This window comes from Mirounga leonina, unplaced genomic scaffold, assembly GCF_011800145.1.
Source record: "Mirounga leonina isolate KUSES-001 unplaced genomic scaffold, KU_Mleo_1.0 Mir_448, whole genome shotgun sequence".
In the NCBI taxonomy this organism is placed as follows: Eukaryota; Metazoa; Chordata; class Mammalia; order Carnivora; family Phocidae; genus Mirounga; species Mirounga leonina.
The window spans coordinates 3168595-3195071 of NW_023270758.1; the positions used below are offsets into that span (position 1 = coordinate 3168595).

General features: G+C 44.6%; 2 protein-coding genes across 10 annotated transcripts in view; one reads left to right on the forward strand and one right to left on the reverse strand.

The window, feature by feature from the left end:
- The window catches only part of DCUN1D3 (defective in cullin neddylation 1 domain containing 3), a 37662-nt gene extending 19699 nt beyond the window's left edge, over positions 1 to 17963 (forward strand). Inside the window, exons 2-3 of one of the 2 annotated variants that reach the window (XM_034988114.1) lie at positions 10978 to 11513; positions 12660 to 17963. In XM_034988114.1, coding sequence (XP_034844005.1) covers positions 11083 to 11513; positions 12660 to 13143 — 915 coding nt within the window. In that variant the 5' untranslated portion in view covers positions 10978 to 11082 and the 3' untranslated portion in view covers positions 13144 to 17963. Of the gene's footprint in view, positions 1 to 10921; positions 11514 to 12659 lie in introns of those variants that run through there. The other variant, XM_034988115.1, reaches the window with a different exon arrangement.
- The window catches only part of REXO5 (RNA exonuclease 5), a 63309-nt gene continuing 37054 nt past the window's right edge, over positions 223 to 26477 (reverse strand). For 3 of the 8 annotated variants that reach the window (XM_034988100.1, XM_034988101.1, XM_034988102.1), the window contains exons 19-21: positions 26335 to 26453; positions 23402 to 23479; positions 17999 to 19042 (exon numbers count right to left, since the gene is read on the reverse strand). In XM_034988100.1, coding sequence (XP_034843991.1) covers positions 18949 to 19042; positions 23402 to 23479; positions 26335 to 26453 — 291 coding nt within the window. In that variant the 3' untranslated portion in view covers positions 17999 to 18948. Of the gene's footprint in view, positions 1267 to 17998; positions 19043 to 20910; positions 23480 to 26334; positions 26454 to 26477 lie in introns of those variants that run through there. The other 5 variants (XM_034988098.1, XM_034988104.1, XM_034988105.1 and 2 more) reach the window with 5 other exon arrangements.

The window sequence follows — 26477 nt, forward strand, 5'->3', positions numbered from 1 at the left end:
CAGGAGCTCTTGCTTTACAGCTTTTCACGTGGTGTCTGAGTGCTGGGAGGAGGTTCCTCCTTGGGAACATGAAGATGACAGAACATGCGTACACAACAGAAGAAAGCAGCTGTTAAGTGCTCTGTGGCCTGTCTGCTTGAAGGAGGCCGAAGGTTGTAAAAATTGCAATTGGAAGGGTGCTTTTGCTCATTAGTCATATCAGCTTTTAAATGGCATCCTGGTGGTCCACCCAGTTGCAATAGAATGTTACAGTTTGCTCGAGTTTGGGATTATTTGTCCTGGTGTTCAGCTAAGGGGTGAAATTGTGGCCTAGTAACTTGGTCCTGGATGATGAATCAGAAGAACCTAGGCATCAGATCTTCTTTCTTTGCTCTGTGAGCAGAAGAGATCTGAGTGACATAGCAATGTGTTTGTTAGTAGGGACTCTCTCTGTTGTGACCGAAAACCTGACATCTGGCTTATGCAAAAGAGGAATTCATTGGCTCGCATAACTGTGGGGCTCAGGCTTTGATCTGACTTGAGGTAGTACGGTTGGATTCTGGGTGCAGATAATGCCTTCAGAATTCATTTTCTCTTTGTCTCTTGGCAGTGATTTCATTCGTGGGTCCTACATACATTTGAAGTGAGACCCATATGATAAGAAGGGACCATTTAATCCTCACAGTGACTGTTTGGTAGGCATTACTATTTTCTCTGGTGGCTCTCTGTGGCGGGATGACTGCAGCAGTTCCAGCTTCCTTTACTTTCAGTGCTAAGATTTGTTCTGTCTGCTGAGGTCACCTGTATATCCCTAACCCAGTCATTGAATCCAGGGGTATGTGAGGCCCAGCTGGGCCTGAGTCACATAGTCCATTGTGAGCTCCACCCAACTATGTGGCCAAGAGTTCAGGAGAAGGATCTTCTCTAGTGAAAACTGGCTAGTCACCTGAGGAAGAGCCTGGGTGCTGGGGACGCAGACCAGTCTCTGTTGCACGCAGTCATACCATTTGATCTAGTCTGAAGCTAGAAAGCCCAAATAATAACTCTACAGGTTAAATCCAGCCTATTAACCATTTCCAGGGATCCCACAGTTCCATTTTGAACGAGCCTCCCACACCCTGTAGGAATGTGATTCTTCAGGTTCTGCCTCTTCCATGGGCCGGCTCCTTCTGCCCCGGTGCTGAATCTCTGGGTCCGGGACTGTCATTCGTGAGGCCTTAGTTGGTGGTGGCAGCGGCTGCTGCAACTTCTGCTGCTTTCTGATGGGAGTGGGCACAGGTCGAATTTCTTTGAAAGAATAACAAGGAAAAGTTAGATAAAATTAAAAGGTGTCCTGTGATTAATCTTTTTCTCCCCATTATGTAACAACACCATCTTGGAATCCTTGAAGCCAGACTCATTGGATCTGTCAGCCTTTTTGATGTGATTCACAGTGAAGCAAGTGATCTTTCTTAACCTGTTTCCATTCTCCTTTGGTGGTTGGGTATTTTCCCTTAAACACAATGTCTTAATGTGCTTTTGGTAAGGATTTTTTGCAAGAAGTTGAATTAGTTGGCAGATATGCACACTCCCAGTACACTATACAAAGTTTATGTTAGTTCTTTGGATTCAGATTGGATTTTATATATATATACACACACACACACACACACACATATATATATAATTTTTTTACACATCCTTTGATCTGTTGGTTCCACTTATAGGGTTTTATTCTCAGGAATTATAAGTGTGCTGAGTTTTAAGCACATGTTGTTTGTTATCAGAGTAATGTTTATAACAGTGAACTATTGGAAGCAAGCTAAATGTCTGACAATAAGAGACTAAACTGACCTGATTTAGTATGGTACCTCCATTCAGTGGAAGACTTATGTGAATATTAAATATGTTTCTTTTCTTTTTTTTTTAAGACTTTATTTATTTATTTGAGAGAGAGCACACACAAGCAGGGGGAGCGGTGGGAAGAGTGAGAGGGAGAAGCAGGCTCCCTGCTGAGCAGGGAGCCCAATGTGGGGCTCGATCCCAGGACCCAGGGATCATGACCTGAGCCAAAGGCAGACGCTTAACCAACTGAGCCACCCAGGCGCCCCTGAATATTAATATGTTTCAACAGAGAATCCCAACCTTTTTGCACACCCTCTATAGTACAGCACCAAATTTTTGACAGATTGAATAGTAGCAGGCTATAAATGGTCTATGGGTTACATGACATAACTAGTGTGTTTGTGGTTGTACCAGTACTACCACTGAATTGCTGCTCTTTTTTTTTTTTTTTTTTTTTAGATTTTATTTATTTATTGGAGAGAGAGAACAAGCAGGGGGTAGTGGCAGAGGCGGAGGGAGAGGCAGGCTCCCCGCTGAGCAGGGAGCCCGATGCGGGACTCGATCCCAGGACCCTGATATCATGACCTGAGCTGAAGGCAGACGCTTAATGGACTGAGCCATCCCAGCGCCCCAGAATTGCTGCTGTATAAAAGCATTCTGTGAGAGGAGAAGATTTATATGAAAAAATGTTCAATGGAAAAGATTGCAAAATACAGTGTACAGTATGATCCCACTTTTGTTCGAAAGTTCTAAGCGCATAATGTAGACATGCATGTGTTTTCCGTGTGCCGTCCTTATGTGCTCATATAAAAGACTAAGAGGATATACTCAAATATTAATTGTAAGTGGTGGGATTTTTTAAGCTCTGTATTTTCTAAACTTTACAGAGTAACTATGTAATACTTCTGAATTTGGCTGCAGGAGAGAAAGCCTTAGTGGCCTCACTTCTCTGACCAGTTTACTGATGTGGTTGAAAACAGATATTCTTTTATTATACAGCTTGCTCTTTTCTCCCTCTTCCTCTTCCCGTCTACTGTGCATTAGCAGTTAGCTTCCATCATAGGCCTCTAGGAAAAACCTGATAAATGTGGCCTTAATGGATTTGGATTTTTTTTTTTTTAAAGAATTAACAAACATTTAAGAGATTGATTAGTTACCACATGATGAACCTGAGGCCTTCTTAGAGGAAGGGTGGCTCTAGAAACCACATCTATACATTTGTGGTAGTTCTGGTGCCCCTTTAAGGCATTTAGATGCAGTCATTTATCATCTTTATATTGGGTTCCTTCCTCATCTTTCAACTCATTTCAGTTTCCTTTCTTGCCTTTCTTTTACTTAGGGGCAAAAACCAAAGCTTATCTCCAGTTAACTATTTTTCAGTCACTTTGTGACTACTGAATTGCTCAGAAGGAGACTGAAAAGTGAACAGTTGATGTGGTAATTGGGTGTTTGAGGACTACTCATCTGCAGTCAGGTAAGCCTCTAGGGGGGCTGGTACCCATTTGCCAACTGGAAGCCAGCAATCAGTGCCTCATCCATGGTTTACCTTCAGCGGGGCCTAAGGAGGCTGTTTCTTAAGAAAGAAAACAAGCAGTAAGCATAAAAGCAGAGATGAAGAATGCAGCGGGCATGCCATTTTTATTCTGGTACCACGGAGCACAGATCCAGGATAGCCCTCGGCTCTTAAACCAGGAAGGAAACTGAAAAAGCTGGAGCAGAAACAAAAAGAGTAGCGAACCTAGAAATCCGGTGCCCCTTAATGATGCCCGATTTGCACATAAGTGGGTAGCCTGACCTGTCCTGATCAGTAGTGACAGCAAAAAAAGATTCCAAGTGTGGGTCAGTAGAATGATATGGCCCTTTTTTGGTTATTTTGAGGCATGTGGGATTAAACATGTAGCTCATTCCTGGAGCTCAGAGACCAAAAATGCTTCATTATTTGGTATTTGGAAACTTTATAGTACATGCATGTGTTGGCTTGGTTGGATTTGGCAAGTAGTATTGGTTCTAGCCAGCCCACACTGGCCTCAGGCCTCCGACTGGATATATATTCTTGCTCTAGTATATTTGAGGTATGCCAGGTGAGGACCAGTAAGAACACTTTAAAAAGAAAATTACTCTGGAAAGCTGGCTGGTCTTAGTCATGTGACCTAAGATTATTTACAGAAATAAAACCGGTTGGTTTATTTTCTTAAAAAAAAAAAAAAAAGTCCCCCTGCCCCAATCCCTCTTTTCTTTTCTTTTGCGCTTTGGAGATTTGTTGATATAAGAAGTCATGTGTTCCTACCCAACCCTGACTGCTGCCTTAGCTTGCTGCTGTAGTACATTTTAGGACAAAAAGTCTTTTAAAAGCATGAAAATAGCAGCAGACGGGTCTCGTTTGCTTTGGCAGAGGGAATGGCTTTCCCTCCCAAATAGCTATGGGTAAGAGACCTAATCTCCAAAGGTGATCTTGTAAGTCCCAAGTTCCAAGTGACAGCAGGCAACTCTACATATCAGGTACTCCCTCCGTCTTACCTTCTTGTTTTGTTAAGTTTACTTTCTAGGAAGTAGTTTACAAACGGCCACCACCCATTCCCTATCTTTTTCTCAGGTCATTCAGCATCTCTAGCTGCCAGGTGGGATCAAGGGGCTCTTGTGGTCTGGCTTTGAGACTCCCAAGGGGGATGGCTTCTGCCAGGACAGTGCGTTAGCCCCTGGCGGCTGGAGAAGAGCCATCTGAGGAATTCATGTACTCATGTTCTCTGGCCTGTGGTTGTCTGGCATATATAGTAAGAAATAAAAACCTGCACCCAGCTAGCTCTACAGACGGTTTAGATGAAAGCTGGAAAGTGGTTTCTTATTGCCCCTCTGCAGAAACACCAGCATTTGCCGGTGGTTTCTTGCTTCCGAATAGACACTAGATGGGAACAGAATGGGCTGGGTAAAATCAGATGGGTCCCCTCTCTCCAGGAAGTCTCCAAGTAGATCACAACTGCTTGCTGACACTGATTTTTGGTGCCAGCATTTGCCTCCTGTTTTTTAGCTCCTCATTTCATGAGGTTGTTCCTTGGGTGACAGGCTCCCCATCAGCAGCCAGTACACATTCCTGAGCAGGCTTCCCGACCCAACCAGCGGCAGCAGTGAGCCAGCTCGCTCTGGTCTGTTTTCCGTATGCCAGGGCCTCTTGCTGACCCTGCAGAGATCAAACTAAGATGATTAAAGAGAGGCAGGCCTGCAAAAGCAGTGTAATCTTTCACCCGTTGTTCAGACTGGAGTAGCCCCTGCTTGCTCTCTCCTCCTTTTGGACTTCTGGTCTCATTTTCTCTTGGGTCTGATAGGCTTAGGCAAGAAGTACGAGAACCATTCACTGAGCAGGCAAAGTGCCAGTCCTTAGAAGGCTTGCAAATTTAGAACTTCAGCCTCATTGGATGCCAAAAAGTGAAGGTAGTCCCAGAACATTAAACTTGGAAGCACTAGTCTAGACCCCTTACTTTAATGTTGGGATCACACAGACTCGGAGAGGTTAAGTGACTTGTTCAAGGGCCCACACCGCCTAGAGGTACAAGACCAGAACCAAACCTGGGAGTTTATTCTGTATCTCTAGTATGTTTAGGTGTTGCTAATGTACCTTTCCATCTTGGGCCATCATCATCTCCTTGGCAGAAGGGTGTATCTTTGGGACACATCATAGCAGAGAATAGTAGTGAGACCAGTGAGGAAGAATGGCGGGTTTAGAACCAGACGGCCTGGATTTGAATCCCTTTTCCTTTGTAGACAGGCTGTGGGACTTCAGGCCAAATTCCTTAATCTCTCTTCAGTTCTCCTCTCTGTAAAAAGCTTATATGGTGTCTTCCTCATATGGTTGTAGTGGGTTAAATGTGACCGTTAACGTGAATCCCCTCCGTACATAGGTGTAATCTAAGAGATACCGCTGTTACTAAATGTTTTAAATCACCTTTCCACATGGACCAACCAGATTGGCCCTTTGACTCTTTCTTTTACATTTGGTGTTTCCAGTCGTTTAAAGATCAAACAAAAGCCAGTTCTCGGAAACTTTCCCACGGGGTGAACTTTGGAGTCTGACAGGCTGGTTTTATCTCCTAGTCACCCTGCTTAGTAGTTAAGAAACTTGGGTTTCCTCATCTGTAAAAAGTCTGTGACAGGCTAGGTGGTTGTGAGAGCGAAGGCGATGATGCAGAGGAAGCAGGCAGCCCCGTGTTCCGCACATACCACTTCCCCTAGTCAGCCCCTCCACCTTTCTTTCCGTAACGCTAGTTCACACTCCTCTCTCCTTTTCCTGTCTCCACTCTGTGTCCTTGTGTGGTATAGCCCTTCAAGGTCCTTCTCTCCCATAACAGGTCCTTCTGTTTCAGCAGTAGATAGTTAAGCCCAGGAGACCCAGGGACTTGCCTGCACCTCGCTTCATGGAACTGCCTATGAGGTAGCTCGGCTCCTGATCCCTCTCTGGAGCCAGAGCAGCGGCGGGGACCACGGCCCCTGGGATTGCCCCCGGCCTGGCAGTGCCAGCTCCAGGCAGGCGGCCAGGCCGGCGGCCAGGCCCGCCCCCACGAACAGCCAGGGCTGGCACGGCGCAGGCAGCGGGGGGCTGGGACCGCTCTACAGAGAGGGAGGGTGACAGAAGCATCTGGAGCGAGATTGAAGGAGAAAAGCTGGAGGCTGAGCCTGATCCAGCATAAACTGAGCAGAGTTACTGGCATCGATCTTTCAGGTAAACCCCAAAACTACAATTGTGCTGAGAGGTAGGTTTCCAGGGGTGTGTGTATGTGCGTGTTTTCTTTATTCTTCCTGCCTTGCCTTTCTCCCTGCCCCTGGCTCCATTTAGCTCTTTATGCCCCTTAGCAGAAGCAGGAGAACAGAGTCCCTGTGAGGACAGGGAGGTTGGGAGCTGCTCTGGGTACCTGAGGAGTCCTGCATACCTGAGCTGCCCCCGCCCCCCTCCCCCAAGAGCCGCACTGGCCACTGAAAAGAGCACTGTACTAGGAGCAGGGAGGCTTGATTCTGTCACTGAGTTGGCAATAACAGCAGCAGCTATGATAAACGTTAACACTTCCTGAATACTTTCTGTGGGCAGAGCATCTCACGTGGATTATCTCCTTTACTCTGTCTTGAAGTACAGCTGCCCCATTTTAAAGTGAATGCTGACAGTCACATGTTGTGCCATCACCATGATTCACATCCAGGTTTGTCTGCTCCAAGAACTCATCCTCCTAATTACTCTGCCCCTGTTTTCTCCCTTCGTAGATAGCTCCTTGATCTTGCTATGCCTCCATTTCTTTTCCTGTGAAATGGGCGTAGTAACTATTTCACAGAGCTACATTTATGTATCATGATTATAACGTACTACCAAATACAGAGTGATATTTGTTAATAGTGGTGCTCTGATGCTGATGAAATTTGGCTTTTGGGGTGCCCACATTGTGCTGAGGCTTTCTACTTCAGAGACGCGGCCGGGATGACCAGCTGGAAAGGCAGCTCCATTAAAGTATAAATGAGTATCAAGCTAGAAATCCTGTCTTTTTTAAACCTACAGAGCTAGGACCAAGGGGAAAGGAGTCTGGAACTGGCTGGAAGCTTGCCCCAGGCAGGGAGAAACCACTGGGTTCAAGGTGTCCCTAGAGCACAGCAAATACCCAGCCTGATTATACTCAGCATCAGTCACAAGGAAGTCTGATCCTATGGAGAACCCGCTCCTGCAGGTGCTCTGGGCAGTGGTGCATTTGAGCAGGGTCAGTGCTGTGGTTCAAGAGACTGTTCTTCAACAAGACCCAAGCACAGGACTCAAGGCAGGGGTAGGTGTCCTGGCCGGGCCTGGGAAAGCTGAGCCCGAGCCCATTTTCAGATGGGACAAGCTAGGGCTTTCATCAGGCTAACCAGCTACTGCTTGGCTGCTAATAATAATGATAGCTGTCCTCGGTCGTTTCCAGGAAGGCGGGCGGGGGGGGCCCCCTTGTGCGGCAGGTACCCTTTATCTGCATTTCCTGACGGTATCCTTACAACAGCTCTGTGAGGCAGATACCATTTTGCAGGTTGAGGAGATACAGGTTTCGATCAGGGTCAACAATAATCACTGGCAGAGTTGAGCTTTGATTGCCGAGTCGGAGCTTTTAACCGTGCCGATGGACTGAAACAGCACTGCTTTAGGGCATCTCTGGCAAAGCTGAGTCCAAGGGCATCATGACTGCCTGGATCACGGTGGCAGGGCTCGCTGGGAGAGGGCAGTGGGTAGGACACCCTTCCTGAGCATTGGGCACAGACAGTGTGTTGTGCTCTTTCCAGTGGCTGATGGTAAACCTTGCTGTTCTGGGATCGCTGTGGTGACTCTGGAGGTCAGGACACCCATCCGTTGGTGGGCTTTCCCTCAGCGCTCTGCTGGAGGTGGACTTGGCAGTCTAGCCTAGTGCTAAAGGTGTGTTTCTCAAGCCAGACATTGTGTGATGTTGGATGATTTGCTTTGTGCCTCAGTTTCCCTGTCTTCAAATGGGGTTGTGGTGAGGATACCTGAGTTTTAATGTCCATAAAGTGCTTATTAGCGTAGTGCCAGGCATGATATCAAGTGTTCAGTAATTGATAACTGCTATTATTAGCTGTTAGCCATCAGCTAGCAAGTCCAAGGAGACTTCCAACTTTAAAACACTTGAAGTGCTGTCAGCCTGGGACACCGGGCTTGTGTAAGACTGAGCCTGGGGAAAGCTCTGGGGGCAGAACTGTTTTCCCAGGGAAAGAGGTAGACATAAAAGGGAGGCCACTGAATAATCAGGGGCTGTAGCACCATTAGATCTGAAAATATTTTCTTCTGGCTTGAGATCGTCACTTGCCTCAACCCTCATCCGGAGTGGGGGCATTTCACAGAAAGGGACCAGAATGGAAGGAAGAGATCTGACCTTCTGGTACTAGCTGATTGATCATCTGTTCAAATTGATTTTCCCTTCCTTTTTCTCATCTGCTTGTCATGTTAAAAGCCTTCAGGTTCTGCTGTGTCGGGTCATCAAAGATGCTCTTATGTGGAGGGCCGTTTGGGTAAATGGGATTGGGGCCTCTTTGGGAGGCCCATCTGTTCTGTCCCTACCTGAAGGCCTTGGCGCCAGGATTTGGAGGAAGCTGGTACAATGAAGCATCTGTCCTGTGGGGGTGGGGGTAAGTGGCCTGGGGTAGGTGGGTCAGACGGAGGCCAGGAAATCCTCTTATCCTGCCAGGTACCTGGGCCTCCCTCAGCAGCAGGAGCTGAGCAGCAAACCCTGGTGAGTCAGCGTGCCTGGGAATTAGAGTTGCCAGTCTGTGAGCATGTGGGGTTTGTGTAAGTTTGGGCCTTTTGTTTCTTTTAGCACTGTAGTCTTTAGAAACACAAATCTGGAAACCAGACCTTCCACATGGTATAGTCCTGCTTGTTTTGAGATAATTCAGCCCGAACAGTTGCTTTCCTTGTATGCTGGTCTTCCAAGAATTAACCCCCTGCCTTTTAAAATTTTAATAGGTTGTGCTTATGGTTTATTCGCTATACTATTAAAGCATAAAAAGACTTAAGAAAACATACATGGGTCTTTTTCCACAGCAGAAAACCCTTATAGGGTTTCAGTGGGGGTTTTTTTGTTGCTGTTGTTTTGTTTTGGTTTTTGAAGCCTAAGTGGAACTGCAAGTCTTTTGAGGGCATGTATGGGCATGTCTTTCTGTCACTTACTCTCTTTGAGGGTGGAGAATAGGACACACCCTGATACGATGAATCTCCGATAAGTTATAAGAATGATTCTGGTGGTCATTTTAAACTTGTACACTCAGAATTTACCCATAGGATTCCTTTTGAAGATAACCCCAAATTTATCCAGGCACCATTTGGAGGAAATGAAAGTTCTTTAGGTAAAGTGTAAAGGTCCAACCTTTATAAAAAGCACCCTTCTGCCCGTCTCCTAAGAGCTTTGGATTTGGATCACGAAGGGCCATGAAAGCTTCTTCTAGAGCTGGAGAGGCATGGGACCTTGATTTTGGTCCCTTTACCTGCTGTACTTCTGGCTCCTGGTCTCAAGTTCTCTTAACATTGTAATTTTGGTGGCTGCAATTAATGGCAGCAGGTAGAATTTTACGGGTACTAAGTTGTAGCTAGAGCTTCTCGTGGATTAGTTGAAGTTAAGAATAAAGTCCTGAGAAGACAGAGGTTGCAGAGAAATCACCTCACCCCCCTGGCCAGGAAATTTCTAGCAGTTCTTTAAAAAACACTTTTAAATAGCATAAGTAATAAATAAACCACCATGATGAGTTTGTAAGATATCTGTGTAGACTTTTCTTTTTTATCTAGCAGTTATCCTACCACTTAGAGATATGTGGATAAATCAGCCCTTCTTTTAAGGTGGAGAACACCCCCTTGGAGGACTGAGATTGCAGGCCTTGTAGGACCTTCCTGTTTAGTGTGGACTTGGCTTGTACTCTTCCTGCAGCCTCGCAGAGGACCTGGTAGGGGGAGAAAAAGAAACCGGAGGACCAGGAACCGTGGTTGGTGTTTGGCTCCTGTGGGTGGGCAGAGGAAGGGTGGAGAAAAGGGCATTTCACCTACTGTTGCGTGGGGGAGTTCCAGAAAGGAATTTGAAGAGATCAGAGACAAATTTTACTTTGCTATTTGGCTAGGACATTGCTTGTAGTCTTGACTCCACAAATCCTTTACCTCATCTTTAGGCCATTATGAAACTGTATAGTCGTCTTAAATGTGGCTTCCCTTTCTCCCTATTCATCCCACTTAAAAAGAAAATCTGAGGATTTTGACATGAGAGACTAGAAAATGAACTTTTTATTTGCACCTTCTGGCTTAACCCAGGACCAAATAACTTTCTTATGTGATGGCAAGTTGGCAAGACAGATTTCCTCTGGAATATTTCTGGCAAAACTGTAGTCTTCCTTGATGCGTTCTGCACATGAATCAACCTCTTTGTAACCTGTGTTACCTTAAGAATTTTAGGAATTTTCTCATTGGTTCTCTGTATGTGTCCTAACCCTGCATTTCCAGCGTGAAGGTGTAGAACTTACGGGGGGAAGTGGTGATGGACTCTGGGTATCTCCCCTGGTTCATGGTTGGCTCACGGAAATAGAGTGGTGGCCCAGGCCGCAGCACCCCGCAGGGGAAGGGAATGGAGCTTGCGAATGCCCGTCTCCCTGTCCAGTGGTAACTGCTCTGTAATTTTCTTCTAGGTTGGCTGGCTCCTCTGGCTGATGGCATGTTGAGGCACATGGGCCAGTGGCAGCGAGGGCATCTGATCCAGAGGGGGCCACTCTAGAGGCCAGGCCACCAGCACCATGGGCCAGTGCGTCACCAAGTGCAAGAATCCCTCATCGACCCTGGGCAGCAAGAACGGAGACCGTGACCCCGGCGGCAAGCCACATAGCAGGCGGAGCGCAGGCCACCGCGAGGAACAGCCACCGGCCTGTGGCAAGCCAGGGGGGGATATCCTCGTCAATGGGACCAAGAAGGCAGAGGCCGCCGCCGAGCCCTGGCAGCTGCCGACGTCCTCTGGAGATGCCGGGAGGGAGCCCAAGTCCGACACCGAGGAGTCTTCCCTGCAGAGGCTGGAAGAACTGTTCAGGCGCTACAAGGATGAGCGGGAGGATGCAATTTTGGAGGAAGGCATGGAGCGCTTTTGCAATGACTTGTGTGTTGACCCCACGGAATTTCGAGTGCTGCTCTTGGCTTGGAAGTTCCAGGCTGCCACCATGTGCAAATTCACCAGGTTAGTCACAAATACGTCATGTCACCAGGTGAGCGGAGGAGGACGCGTGCACTCCTGGGCAGTGGGGCCCAGCTGGGGGAGAACTGGGTTGGCTTCTTAGGGTTTTGGGTAAGTCTTTCTTTTTTTGACCAGTAACGACCTGTCTTGGCCTGAAGTTAAGGAATAACCCATGTAACGCCCCGGGGCCAGACGCTGCTGCCCAGCCCCACTGCCGTTTCGGACCTTTCTCTTTGCTTTTGCTCCATTACTTGTCGATTCCCTCACTCCCTCACCCACTTGATATTTATCTACACCTGTCATGTGCCAGGCACTGTGCGCGCCAGTCCAGGGAGCGCCTCCGTCAGCACGCATGCACATCACCTCGGCCCTGTGGCCTGCAGAGATTGTTTGTGGGGAGGGGGTGGCAAGGTCACCCCAAGGTGTGGTTTGCAGAGCACCGGCTTATAAATAAGAATTGGCTTTGAGACCCTCCCCCCACCCCCTGGTAGGTTGCCCGACAGACTTCAGATGCCTTGTATCTTCAGCTGAAAAGCAGTCTCTGAGATGATCATCAGTGAGAGACTATGTTGTAACCTCAAAGTGTTATGTAGATGTTAAAAATACATATGCAGTTTTTGTTTTTTAATAACAGAACTTTGATCTCTGGTGGCAGAGTTAGCCAGATTTATCCAGAATCTTTGGCTCCAAAGATCTCCCTTGGCAGTCACCAAAAGTATTCCAAAAACAAACAACCCATAGAGAATCAAAAGGAAAGCAGGAAGACTCCCCGTCTGGGAGGGGAGTCTGCGGCTTAATCACTGTTGCAGAATGGGAAATAGGGCATTGAGCAGGAGAGACTGGAGTTTCGCTTTGGAAGGATGAATAAGTGAATGAACCAACCACCATCAGCTGCCTACCATGTGCCAGACACTGTTAGAAGCAGTTGACACATATTAACGTGTTTAGTCCTCACCAAAACCCTATGAAGTAAGGTGGTGTTCTCACCACTTGACAGATGAAGAAATAGGACTCATTAGTGGAGGAGTTGGAATTCAGATGCAGGCCGCCCAGCCTCAAAGCCATGCTCTTAACTTACTTTGCTATATTGCCTCTCAGCAGATGGTATTGTTTACAAATATTAATTGTGCCCCCTCCTTCCTGTTGCAGGAAGGAGTTTTTTGATGGCTGCAAAGCAATAAGTGCAGACAGCATTGATGGGATCTGTGCACGGTTCCCTAGCCTCTTAACGGAAGCCAAACAAGAGGATAAATTCAAGGATCTCTACCGGTTTACATTTCAGTTTGGTCTGGACTCTGAAGAAGGGCAGCGGTCACTGCATCGGGAAATAGCCATTGCCCTGTGGAAACTAGTCTTTACCCAGAACAACCCTCCAGTATTGGACCAGTGGCTAAACTTCCTAACTGAGAACCCCTCGGGGATCAAGGGCATCTCCCGGGACACTTGGAACATGTTCCTTAACTTCACTCAGGTGATTGGGCCTGACCTCAGCAACTACAGTGAAGATGAGGCCTGGCCAAGTCTCTTCGACACCTTTGTGGAGTGGGAAATGGAGCGAAGGAAAAGAGAAGGGGAAGGGAGAGGTGCACGCAGCTCAGGGCCCGAGGGCTTGTGTCCCGGGGAGCAGACTTAGTGGCTCTAGCCCAGGAGCAGCAGTAGCAGCAAGGGTCTGCCTGCTGCCCTGCAGCCAACCGAGTAATTGGACCTTTCTGGAAATTACTGAAGATCCAGATATTTTCTACTTTACACCTTTCTCTGCCTTGTATCTGAAAGGGCTCTAAAATGCTGTATCATGTTTTAGGCACTTTCTTCACTTTTTGGTTATTTTGGTTATTTCTTTTTGGGGGGGGTCCCCCAAAATATTTGAACCTGGCTACATGTTGTGTTTTTTTTTTTTTTTTCTTTAAGCCTTCAGCTAGAATAAGCCTGCCATTTCTTGCACAAATTAGATTTTTTTGTGGGGGAGGGCATAGAGCAGGGAGGGGGGGAATGGGACGGTTAGGTTGAATTAACATTACAAGATGATACAGTGCCAGATCTCAGTTTTGCATATTCTGTTTTCCAGGGCAGGTCTGTACTGTGTGTAGTGCTGTTTACAAGGTTGAATTTAGGTTGTAATAATTATTTTAAAAGATTTACACAGAATTGAATAGCAGTGTTAACTGTTAACCATATTGCATTAATTCCCAGGCAATTTAAAGCTCTTGGAGAGCCAAGGCCAGCCAAGAGCATTTGTTGTCTGGTGACAACCCCCTTTTAAGCTAATTTATCCGAAACCGTTATTTTCTTCACTTCTTGCTCATTCCTTCTTTGACCTATTGCATTTCATGTTGAGTTCATCCATCAACATGCTGCACCTGTCAGTCAAGTGAGCAGTTTTTTTGTTTTTTTAGAACACATAGTACTGAGAACCACTTAAGCATTGAATGCAGAGAAAGCAGTGCTACCTCAGTTTTGCTGGAAGTAGACTTTGATAGTTTTCTTTTTTTGATGAATTTTCTGTATTTTCATGTTGTAAGTGAAAATACTTTTGTTTTTTTTTTCACTTGCCTTGGAGCCAAAGTTTCTGTTCCTGGTGGTCGGAAAACTGTGCCTGCCGGCCAACTGACTTGAAGGAAAACTGTGGTATGGAGCTCTGCTTGAATTTTTTTTTTTCTTTAAAGTTTTTTTGAGTATCATCAGCTTACTTGTCTGGCAAGGGCAGAAGCCTGGGACTGGCCTGAACTCTGCCAAACAAATATAGAAGTGTATTTAATAGTTAAACATATGCCCTTTCCCTTCTTGCTGCACCCATGTTGTCACTTAACCCCCAGGAGTTATTTATTATCTTCTTTGTTAATGTCAGGCTCATTTGGGGTAATGTGATGACTGTTTAGGTTTACATGACCCTCCTCTCCTTCCCCTACCCCCAAATATGTATATATACATATATAAGATATGTATATATTTTACCTATATAAAATATATATATACACATATATGTATCTATATTCCTTTGTTTCTTTGCCTGCTAAAACTGGCCATAAAAGAGGGAGCTGCCTTCAATATATAAAGCATAAGAAGAGTGCCAGGGAACGTCATAAATGGAGGCTTTTGCATCTGAATTTGGACCATCTTCACTAAAGAGAGGATGAATTTTCTCAGCCCTTTCCTCACAAGAGGGAGGCCCAGTTCCCCAGACTCCTCTGCGTGCTTGCTCCATAAGGCCAGCTTTGGCCAAACTGCCACACAGGAGCTGACTCTGGTCCTACCTGGTTTTAGTAGAGGGTCCTCTTGTTATTTTTCCATCTAAAAAAACATGTCCTCAAAACACTGTACTGGAGGGGTGGGTGGCAGGAACTTGTACAGTTCAGCTCCCAACACTTTGGAACAGATTGAAAAGGGAATCTTTTAAATAAAAACCTATAAAATATTTATACTCTTGAGGTAATGAGAGTTTGTCTATTAAACATTTGGAGTTTTCTTCCCTAACTACTTCCATCTGCCTCCCAGGTATATGTTTCTCAGCCTGGGCAGGAATTGCTTATTTTGAGTTCCTTTATTAGGAGGAGCCGTATGGCTCCAGGCTCCCATCTTTCTAAAGATGATTACTTAAGGAGTTTCTGCAGTCGATGTTTTTCCAAGACTGACATTGACATAGGAAACATACTTGTGGAGTTTGATTTTTTTCTTTAAGATCCTAAACCAGGCAGTTGCCCCTTCTAGAGGGGCAGAAGGGAAACTTTAAAATCAGCCACAATAAGGTAGCAGTACTGCTGGAAAGCTGAAGAGGGTCTCAGGCCAGATGTCTGGCTTTGTTCTAGCCTAAGACACAAGCTCCTTGTATAAAGAGAGTTTCTAGGGGCCCCAGCGGGTTCTGTGGGCTCAACTGTAGTCAGGGTGCCCAGACTGAGGTCTTAAGAGAGACTGTCTTCTCATCTAGCCAGTCCTGCAACCCCTAGTTTTTCCTGATTCTAGACTGGGTAGAGGTTGAAAAAGGGAAAAGGTGGGCTGCTCCTAGCCAGGTAAGGCTCTCTTCTGTCTTCATTACGAGGGTATATGGAGAGAAGTGCACAAGAGGGAGGCACCGAGGATCCTGAGGACTCTGGAGGAACTGGATTCCTTCCCTAGCCTACAAGGTGGCATTCCATGCATTAGGTGTGCTAGAATGGGTGGATTTTGTTAACTATTCTGCCTCCCCACAAAAAGAGCCACTAAATTATTTTTGGTTATATTTTTCATGACCTTTTTGTTACAGAAATGCAATTGAGAAACCCAGAAAAGGGAGCAGTTAGGGAAGGACTTACAGATTCTATCCAGGTTGGCGTTCCTGATGCAAGGAATTCCAAGCTTCTGTAGTGGCTCTGGGCCAGTGTTTGACTTGACCACAGGAAAAGCAGTTTTTTTTTGCAAAGGGATCGAAGGTGGGGTGTGTGTAGGGTTTGTAGTCACACTATTGGGAAATGAAAGGTCCCTGTTCCTTTTAACCTAGAAATAGGTTTGCTGTTAAATGAGCAGTAGTTGTATGGAAGAGGCCAAATGCATGCTCCTCAGGTAAGCCAACATGCTCCTCACTTTAACAATGTAATATCAGGGTGGTGTGAAGAGGGGCAGGATGTGGATGCTATTTTGAAAATAGGTATCTGAGGGTGACTACAAGAAATTGAATATGTATTGGGAAATTCTTGGTTTTTGGCAAATGGCTTTGAGTTTGTGGTGTTTCTTTAGGTATTAGAAAGCTGTATGAGATGAAGTGTTGCTTCATTGAAATGCTCTTCCCCCATCCCTGCCATATTTGAATGTATCATTAACCCCTCCTGCAATGACACTTTGCTATGCTTCAGCTGGATGCCTCAACAGTTGTCCCTCATCTGTGCCAGTGTGCCCACATGTGTAAGTTGGGTCCAAGACTCCCTTATCTACTCTTCTGATAAGAAAAATTAGAGCTGGGTGAAGATCCAAATTTCACCCAAGCCCAGAGGCCCAAAGAAATCCCAATTGGAAATGTACAAGGCAGTGCTTTCAGTATTAAACTTCCCTAAGGAAGGCACAAACTAGCCTTCTTGGAAAGGAAGAAGGGATTAAGCCACAGAGTTTTTAGTCTTTGATACAGTTCTGATCTCCCAGAGGCTGGTGCCAGAATTCAGGCCTCAGTGCTGGAGACTGCAGGGTGTGGAACTCCATAGTTCACGTGATGGCCTCAAGTTCTGTACTCTGCCAAACTCCATCAAACAACGGTGGGAAATGACTGGGATAAGGACTTGGGCCTGAAAGTTTAAAAACCAAAACATCTGTATTTAGGACTGGTTTGCCACAATAAAAGACAAGTCTTGAGTGTAGTGAAGCCCAGGAGTAGACCCAATTATACAATTACAAGGGCTGGAGAGAAGCTGCTGCTAGGTTTGTTTTGTTTTAGCTGCCTGCTTTGCGTTCTTGTCTCTTAATGTTTGCTTAGTGATGACTTGAACATCTTGGTAACTGACAAAGGTCTTCCTTTGCGGGGACTCTAGCAGAAACTTGTTTAAACAGCCAAAAGGACTATTAAAGGTTATTAAAGTGTGTTAATTGGGACTCATTTGAGGACATATCTCATTGATCCTCCTCCTACTCCATAATCTGTTTTCTGAATCCTAGAGGGGGTTCCCACCCACCCCCTTTCAGAGTTTATTTCTATAGTTAGCTGTAATTATAGCATATATCCAGTTTAACCTGGACTGGGGTCCGTGTTTTAGTGAGGATCTGCAGGTGTTTTTCCTTACTGAAAAAGAGTTATGCTTGAGCACTGGTTGCAGAAGCCAAGATGATTCAAATAGCTTTTGAGTAACCATCAGGTTCTGCTTCTGATTCAGGTGCTGGGGCCTCACATCCTCCCTATTCCTCTTGGAAACTAAGCCTGCTTTCACGGATACCTTCTTCTACCACCCACCTTCCCTTTTTACTACTTAACTACACAACATACTCTTGGATATTGCCAAAGGAAGCCATTCAGCAGATGCTGTGTCTCCCCCCCCCACCCCCCCAATTTATTCTGGGAGAAGTGTCTTCCCTCTGATTCTGGTCCCCAGCCCCGAGTCTGTAATTAATTGCTCTTACCTGTTGCACTAATGAATATGATTCTAGGTTTCAAAGGGGAACTTGAAACAATAGGCAAATGGGGGCTTGAATGAATTGGTCCTACAGATACCCTGCCTTAACCCACTGAGGTGATGAGTCCACTGCTCATGTGACCCTCCACCTTTGTGGATTCCTCTTGGTTTCTGACCAGTGTGTCTGTTTCTTGAGGTTGTACAAACTTGTTGACAAAGGTCAATACTTTTGTTTGTATTCTCTGCACTGTTGCACTCTCCAAATGGCCCCTTGAATATTTTTATTAACTTGTTACACACACTTTTGTCTTTGTCTACATTTTTCTTTTGATGTTTTTTTTATTTGGAAGGTTACCTGCTGTTGGATTTAATAAATTTGTTTACTTGACTATTGACAATTCTGAGAGGAAAAAAAACAAACACTAAAAAACCAAACCAGTGACTTTATTCTGGGGTGAGATTTATCCGTCGGGAGCCTCTTCCAACGTGATACTGGATAGCAGTTCCTATGCTTTGGAAAATAATCCAGATGGTACAGGATCCTCAGACTTCAAACATGGATGTTGACTTCCCACTCACCAACTTAATGGCCTTTGGGGTCCTAATACTTGTAGGCAAAAAGCAAATGAGTCCTCAGAGGGCCACTACCTATATAGTCTTATTGTAGCAACTGATATGGATTCCCATGAGGAACAAAAAGTGAATTTGAGCACTGTGCTAATGGATGGCTCCTACATCAGGTTGGCAGTGATTAAGGCAAAGGAGACAAGCTGAAACTGTCAAGTGCCACTGCTGTGTGACCTTTGGCAAGTTAGTGAAATTCCAAGTTTCCTTACTCATCTGTAAAATCAAGAGACTTAATTCCATCAGAGGGTTAGGATTTAAAAGCCTTTAAAAAGCACCTAAATCACGTAAGTTTAAGGTTTCCAAAAGGATGTCAGGTGAGTAATGCAAGGAATCCAGAGAGGAAGAGATGGGGGTTGGCATGGTCACACCGGACCTTTCAGGTCACTGTTCCTCCTAGGGGCTTAACTTCCCTCTGTGCCAGAATGGGGGTGGGGGTGGGGGCTTAGACTAACATGATCCCTGATGGCTCTATTTGGCTCTTACATCCTAGAAGTCTGATTATGGTAGACCAGTTATGACCCTTAGCTTCCTTTCATTGTATTTTCTGTCTTGTTATTGTTTATATTCAGGAAAGCTATTGGCCAGCCATCTTACTCACTTCTTTGATGGAGGCCCTAATGACCTTCCCAAAGATTTCCAGCCTCATGTTGGTATCTCCTAAAAATAAGTAAGTACAGTGGTGGGACTAGATGTGCTTTTATTTTTCCTTTCAGTTGGAAAGGACTTGGGAGTCATGGCTACATCTTTTAGCTAGGGAGAAGGTTGAAAGTTTTCCTCAATGAACTGGAATTTTTTCTTTTCTCTTCTTCCCTTATTACCAAGGTTAGCATCAGATGAAGGCTGGAAGGAAATGGGGTGGGGGGTGGGAGGAGGTTACATTTTTTTCTCACTTAAAAAGTCTGTCTCCAAAACAGGTACTTATAACCCAGTTGGCTCTTGGGGCTTGTGTCTTCTGTGCTTGGGCCTTTCTGACTTGAGCCCAGCCAGGGCCTTAACAAATAGAGGTTTGGAGAATTAGAAAGTGAAAGATACTGATTTGGGTGCTTGTATAGAGCCTGGAGCTATTCCAAGTGTTGATGTGGTGGTGTACAGATTATATATGGCTAAAATCCAGTTTGATTAGATGAGGGGCAAGCAACGTCTTCACACCAGAGATGAGCTTAACTGCATGTAGAATGGATGTTTTCTAGCAGAAAAGGCTCACAGAAGGTAGTGCTGAGGATTCAGAGAAGTACAGAAGAGTCACCTCAGCACTGGCATCCTCTCTCTTCTCAAACCCAGTTGCCAAAAGCACATGACTGGGCTGGCTCTGGAAATCCCATTTTAGCTCTGGGTTGTGAACTAGGTCCAAAGGGTTAGTCTTGGGGAAGGAGAGGTAAGGGAGCCAGCCTATCCTCTCCATTTCCTTTCCTTTGTTGTGACTTCTCAGGAGGCCCTGTCTTATGAAAGCCATAACGCTCTTCCCTGGGCTTAATATTCTTCCTCTGTAATGTTCCAACCTTGATTCTCTTGCCTTAGGGGTGCTGAAAAAGTCCTAGTGGAATATGGCAACAGTGCAGTCAACAGCAAAGCACCTGACTATAGCGTTTTATAATCCATGCTGATGGGGACTCTCCATGGCCCTGTGTTTATCTGGGGTGGTGCTGCTGAAATTGCTAGTATATTAAAATAAAGAGCTACAAAATGGTATGGTACCTAGTATAAGACAAGACAGAAGAAAACACTCAGGCTCTTGTGTATATGGACTTACATAGTAAAGGACACATTCTCCTTGATTGGGTAAGTAAAGATAAGTAAACGGGTAAAATTCTAAATATTTGGGGAAAAGTTGCCATATACCAAAATGAATTCCAGGAGGAATAAAGGCTTAAGTATAAAAATTAAATTATTTAAAAAAACCATATAGGGGTGCCTGGGTGGCTCAGTGGGTTAAGTGTGAGACTTGATCTCAGCTCAGGTCTCGACTGCATAGTTCTGAGTTCAAGCCCTGTGCTGGGCTCCACACTGGGCATGGAGCCTACTTAAAAAACAAGCCTCTCCCTCCAAAAAACCCCATATATTACTTGTCAATGGCTATTAAATTGATCTCGGGATCAATCAAGACTTTCTAAGTATAAGAGCAAATAGAAGAAATCGTAAGACTTCTAAAACTACCTTAAAATAAAAAACTAGAAACATTTTTGCAGTAATCAATAGATGGACACTGTACTTAATCCATAAGGAGACCTTAAAGAAAAACTGGCTAAAAAGCTTCTGAAAAAAATAAATGCCAATCTACAGGATATTTAAATAAATAGAAATTGTATCTGTTTATGTAATGGAAAGTTTTTTTTAACTTACCACATTAGCAAAGATTTGAACCAAGTCCACGCTAGCTAACACAGTAAAAACTTCTGTGGAATTAAAACAACCTTAGGTGTTCATACTCCTTAACCCAATTTCACTTCTAAGAATTTTTCCTTAACAAATATCATTTATCAAAGATATATGTGCAAGGATATAATTGGTTGGGGACAACTTCAGTGTCAACAACAGGGGACTGTTTTAGAAATTATGACACACATCAACATGTTGAATACTATGCAGCTATTAAATCTGCTTTTGAATGATGTAAAAAGTATGATAGAAGACTGAAATAGTGGCAGTTGTTGACTCTGAGTGGTGGCATTAGAAGCGATTTTACCTTTTGTGGATTTTTCAAGTTTCCATTAATTGGTTTTCTTTATAATAGGGAAGAGGTTATTTACAAAAGGGGCAAAAGAAATGAAAACAAACATGGCTGAGTATTAAACCGTTCCACTGTGGGCGAGGAGGTCAGAAAATTGGGAGTAATACGTTCAAAGCCTAAATCAAGAGTTGTGTAAAAACCCTTGGGAGTTGCCTTTCTCCCCCAAATGAGAAGCTGCTTCTCCAGCAGCTGCCTTGGCTGCCTAGAAGGGTGTGGGAGGAAAAATGCACAAACGCACTTATGAATGGAATGTGTGTTTTGCAAGAGGCCAAGTTGGCAGCTTTGGCTTCCAAAAGGTGGGAGCATCAGCTGAAAAGAACAGAGTGTGCAGACTGAGGCCTCAGAGACCTTATGGTTGGGCCCATCTCTGTAGAGTTCTGGAGTTGGGGGCCCACTGGGAAACCTCCCATCCAGGAGAAGGAAATGGCCTTGGCTATTCCTAGGAGCAAAGGCAGTATTCTTGGCACATGGAACCTACTTTGTTCTGTGATCCTGCACTTGGAAGATGCTCCTCAGTAAATGTCATTTATTGAACACTTAATGTGGGGTTTTCCCTAATTTAATCCTCATAACCGCATGAAGTAGGTACTAATGTCCCCATTTTAAAAGTGAGTTAACAGGCTCAGAGAGGGAAAGTCCTTATATATATAGCCCACTATTCTGTCATTTTTCCACAACCTGGATTATTGAATTTTCACGATAATCCTTAAAAAGATCATTCTCATTTTATAAGCTGTGAAAATATACTCAGATGAGATTAAGTGGCTTGCCCAGAAGCAGAGCTCAAGTGCCAGGCCAGATCTGTCCATATTCAAAGGCACACACTTATTTTGTCTCAGAACTGGAGTCTCAAGAAGTAAACAGCAGCTAAACTCTTACAGCTTTGCAGCTCACCTGGGGGTGGGCAAAGAATCCAGTAACATTGTCAGTTTCAAGATAGTCTCAGGGCCTTCACGGTATGTATGCCTGGGGAACTTTCCACTTTACAAGGGAGCTTCAAGTTGCAGTGTCTTGATCCTAAATCAAGCTCTTCAGCTCTGGCTCCTGGTTCCCAACTTTTACATAGGGCTGGCTCTTACAGAAGTTAAACGGGTAAACACTGCCTCAAATGCCTAACCTTGAGAATTAATTTTAGGTATTCTAGTTATAAAAGCAACATATGGTGATTTAAAACCAGAACAGCCAAAAGCAATTTGGTAACACCTAATCTTCTGATCCCACCACATTTGACATACAGCCTTCCAGGTTTTGTTCCAAGCCTATGCATATCTTTGTGTACCTTTATCTACAGAAAAAGGACTCAAACTATACACACTATTCTGTAAGCCTCCATATTTCCTACAACATACTGGGAATGCATAATCACATCTTCAACACCAATCCCGTGAGGTGTGTACTCAAGTTCACACAATATGTAGGGAAGCTAGGATTCAGAGTCCGTCTGTATCCAGAGGTCAACTGCTACTTCTTGCAGATCTCTTTTTACCAGAAATTTTATTTACACGCACATAATTTTTTAAAATGGCTACCAGGAATTCCATTGGGCGCCCCCTGTGGTATCTCCTCCATACATGTTTGTGTACATCTATACTATTATTGTAGTATGCTACTATAGAAGTGGAATTGCTGGATCCTAATGTACGAAGCAATTTACAAGGGTTTTGGTAGGATACATATTGTATGCTGGATTAGTTCATCTTTTCCAGAGGGCAGATAAATATTTCTGTTTCAGAGTTGTATGTACCTGTACCCATGTCCTTTCCAACACAGAATGTTAATATTTTGAGAGTTGATAAAAAAGCAGAGGAGTAGCTTTCACTGAATTTGAAGCTTTCAGTTTTAAGGGGGAGATCCGATATGATGGAGGCACCTACTGGTGAAGGGTGACACTGCAATCTCACTGAAGGGTGGGGGAAGGAAGCATTCCTAAAAATGGAATTGGAAGGGTGCTTCCAGTGTTGGTAAAAAGCACAGTCTTCCACTCTCCTGTGTGTGGACCTGCCAAATTTTCAGTTCAGCCTATCTTTTTCCTTCAATTTTGTAACAGCTGTCAATGAGAAAAGTTTGCCTTACATAAATTTGCTTCATAGATACAGCTTTGACAACCTGCATAATGGCTGGATTTTCTCCAAAGCAAAGTCCCTCCCTCCTGGTTTCCTTACCTACATATACCATTTAATAGGAGTGTTACATGGAATGAGCACCTAGTACAAATTTCCTGTGTATAAGTCCAGTGACATAAAAAAGTACAAACTGGTTTCCTTCTCACCTTGTCTTAAGATGAGGATGCTTGAATTTTAGGCATTTATTGAACATTTGTACATGCCATATAAATGGACCGAACTTCTTAGGTGGTACACCATTTCCACAAAAGCTGTCTGCTAGATAGAAAGGCTACAGCCTGACCACATTCTCTGCCACTGCCCACGAGGGATAAGAAACAGCACATGGAAAATGATGGTCAGACTCACGAACACATGTTTGGGGTGGTGCTTTCCTCTTCATCTTTTATTCCCATCAGTCCTAGGCCAGAGAATGATCCATGAGTGCTGCAACAAATGAGTGAAGATAGGTTTCTAATCCACAGGGTTAAAAGAATGGTTACAAACTCCTAGGTAAGAAGTGGTAAATTTTGGGGGGTATGTGTATGGGGCAGGGCACAGGCAGGTAAAGGAGGCTGATGGAAAGCTGCCTATTGAAAATGGTTCCATGGAAGGAACACTGACGAGTCCCAGAGGCCTGGAATCAAGTCAGCTCTGCTATTTAACAGATGTGAGGCATATCTCAACCCAGGGTGAATGACCTCAAACGGAGCCTCAATTTCTTCAACTATAAAAATATTAAATACTTAAATTACTATTCTCACAGGGCTTTTGTGAGGACTGTGGACAATAAAAGCTAAAATATACAGATCATTTCCTCATACTTTCCTCATACATCATACAGATCATTCACCATGTACCAAGCATCATTTTAAGTACCTTATATATACATTCTCATTTAATCCTTCAAAACAGCTTATGTACCTAAAATAGGTACTGATGCAGGTACAATTGTTATGTCCACTTTTCAAAAAGAAGCTCATAGTTGCTCAACAAGTTGAGTGACAGAACCAGGTAATAATGGCAATCTGCCATCAAGAGTCCTTTTAAATAATGTATGTTGTAAAACACTTGGTACAGTGGCTGGAATGTAGGCGTCATTCGGTACATGTTAGTTCCCTGCCACCTTGTAGTGAATATTCAAGGGTTTGGGTTAGACAGCTGAAGACCTCTCCAAGGCAAAGCAGACAGAAGTGAGAAAGACAAACCCAGAAACTGTCACTAGCCTTTTGGGCATGGGGGACTGGGACTGGAACTCTTATTGAGTGCTGGAGAGTGGCTCTGGAATCAGATCATCAGGGTTCAAATCCTAACTGCACTTACTAGCTATGTGACCTTAGGCAAACTCTTTAATCTGAGCCTTTTTCTCCACTTGTTAAATGAGGACTCAACAACCTCAACTGAAAACACGTATAAAAGCACTTAAGGGTTTGATGAATTATGGCAAATACAGCAATATTTTCAATATTAATCTTAGCATCTACTGGAAATATAAGGGTTAAGAGTTGAGTCAGGCTCCAAGCATGAGGAAACCTATTCTCTTTGCTACTCCTTGCTGAGCTACTTTTACCCTTTCCCAAGGCATTGCGATCATGGAGAAAGCTGCAAAGATGAGGCCCAGAGAAGTTAATCACACAGCAAGCCTATAGTTTGGGTAAATGCGTGCTCCTCCCTGGTTTGCTCAACAAGGCTACAGACATCAAAATGTAACTTTTAGAAGAAAGGAGGGGGATGCCTGGGTGGCTCAGTTGGTTAAGCAGCTAGCTCTTGATTTCATCATGATCTCAAAGAGTCCTGAGATTGAGCCCCGCAGCGGGTGGGGAGCAGCTCTGTGCCCAGCAGTGAGTCCACTTAAGATTCTCTCCCTCTTCCCCTCCCCTCCCTCAAATAAGTCAGTCTTTAAAATAAAAACAAAAGGAACATTAGATTTCCTTACTGCAGGATTTGCTATTTCCAGAGTTTTTTCATGATTTGTCATATGTGTCTTAGGACCTTTGCCTTAGTCAGAACCTAAGACTTTCTGTTCCCTGACCCCAATGCTCCCTTCCTCAGGCCCTCATCCACTGTGGAATAACCTGGCCACTTCTGGGAGGAGAAAGCTTGGGCCTACTCTTAGCTTAGCTTGCCTACAAAATGAAGAACTGCAATCTAAGATTTAACCTGGAACATGAAGACCCCGCCCCTTATTCTATCACCCCTCCACATACTGGCTTCTGAGAAGCTATGTCAGGGCACGTCTGTTCTGAACCAAAAAGCTTTTTTCGCAACTTACGGTCACCTCATGCTGTTAACCTACCCACAAAAGCCTGTTTAAAGTATATCAGTCTAAGATGGGTTTTTTTTTGTTTGTTTCAAATGTAAACACTTAATAGTCTCTGTTCCTCATAGACAGCAATTCTCTCAAGCTGCCCAGCAGGTAGCCCATCTCCGTAGTGGCCATGAGATGCATGTCACAAGGATTTTATGACAAGAAATTAATTTCTGATCAGGTTTCAAGGCCTGAGGCCTTCATGTTCTGCCGTCTGGGACCCTGGGCCTGGAAAAGAATCCTAGAATGTCAAAATTTTAAGGGACTTTTTAGAAATAAATACAATCTAGTGATTTTCAAACTGTGCTGAAAAGAGCTACTGCCCTCTCGTCCCTCTCCCCCAATATATACTCATCCACCACCCACTCATTCCAGAACTGCCTATCTTTATGCTTTAGAAATTTAACAGCAATTTTTCTTTTAAAGAAAAGGTTTTATAGTTGAAAGGGTTTGAAAATCACTGATTTACTCCAAATCTCTCATTTTACCAAAGGGAAATTGAGACCCACAGTGGGAAAGTGGCTTGGCCACTTGTCAGAGGAGGTATGTGATAGAGCTGGGACTGGACCCAGAGTTCTGTTCCATTATCCTTCAGGCTTAGAATCAGCAAAGAGGGAAATGGGAAAAGGCAGAAACATGCTCCTGAAATGTGGGAAAGATCATATCTGGTCTGGGCCTTCCCCTAGACCTTCTTTGACTGTTTTTACTCAAGTGGGGTTAGGCAGCTGCCTCTTGTCCCACAGAGGCTGCAGGACCTAAGACCTCTGGCTTTAAACTGGGATGGCGATCTCCCTGACTGGCTAATAAGTGTAATTAGAGAAGAGCATATATGCGTAAAGTGGAGATAGAATACCTATCTCTTAAAACTAAGGATTAAGAGAGGATTTCTAGAAGTTCTCATTTATGTGCCTGAATGTCAACAAAAGGCCTTTCTCTAAGAATAGCTAAAGTCCCAGAGGCCAGAATCCTGAAGGGACAACCCTTCAGTCCTTACCTCTTGGTTCCTGGCAGCAAGATGAGGCAGAGAGTGCCTGGGCCCAGGCTGTGGTAGAGCTTTCCTATCTTCCGGCCCCAGCGCCAGGCTGCTATCTTTGGGTGGTCCACCTTCAGAGCCTAAGATCAAAGCCACATGTTGAC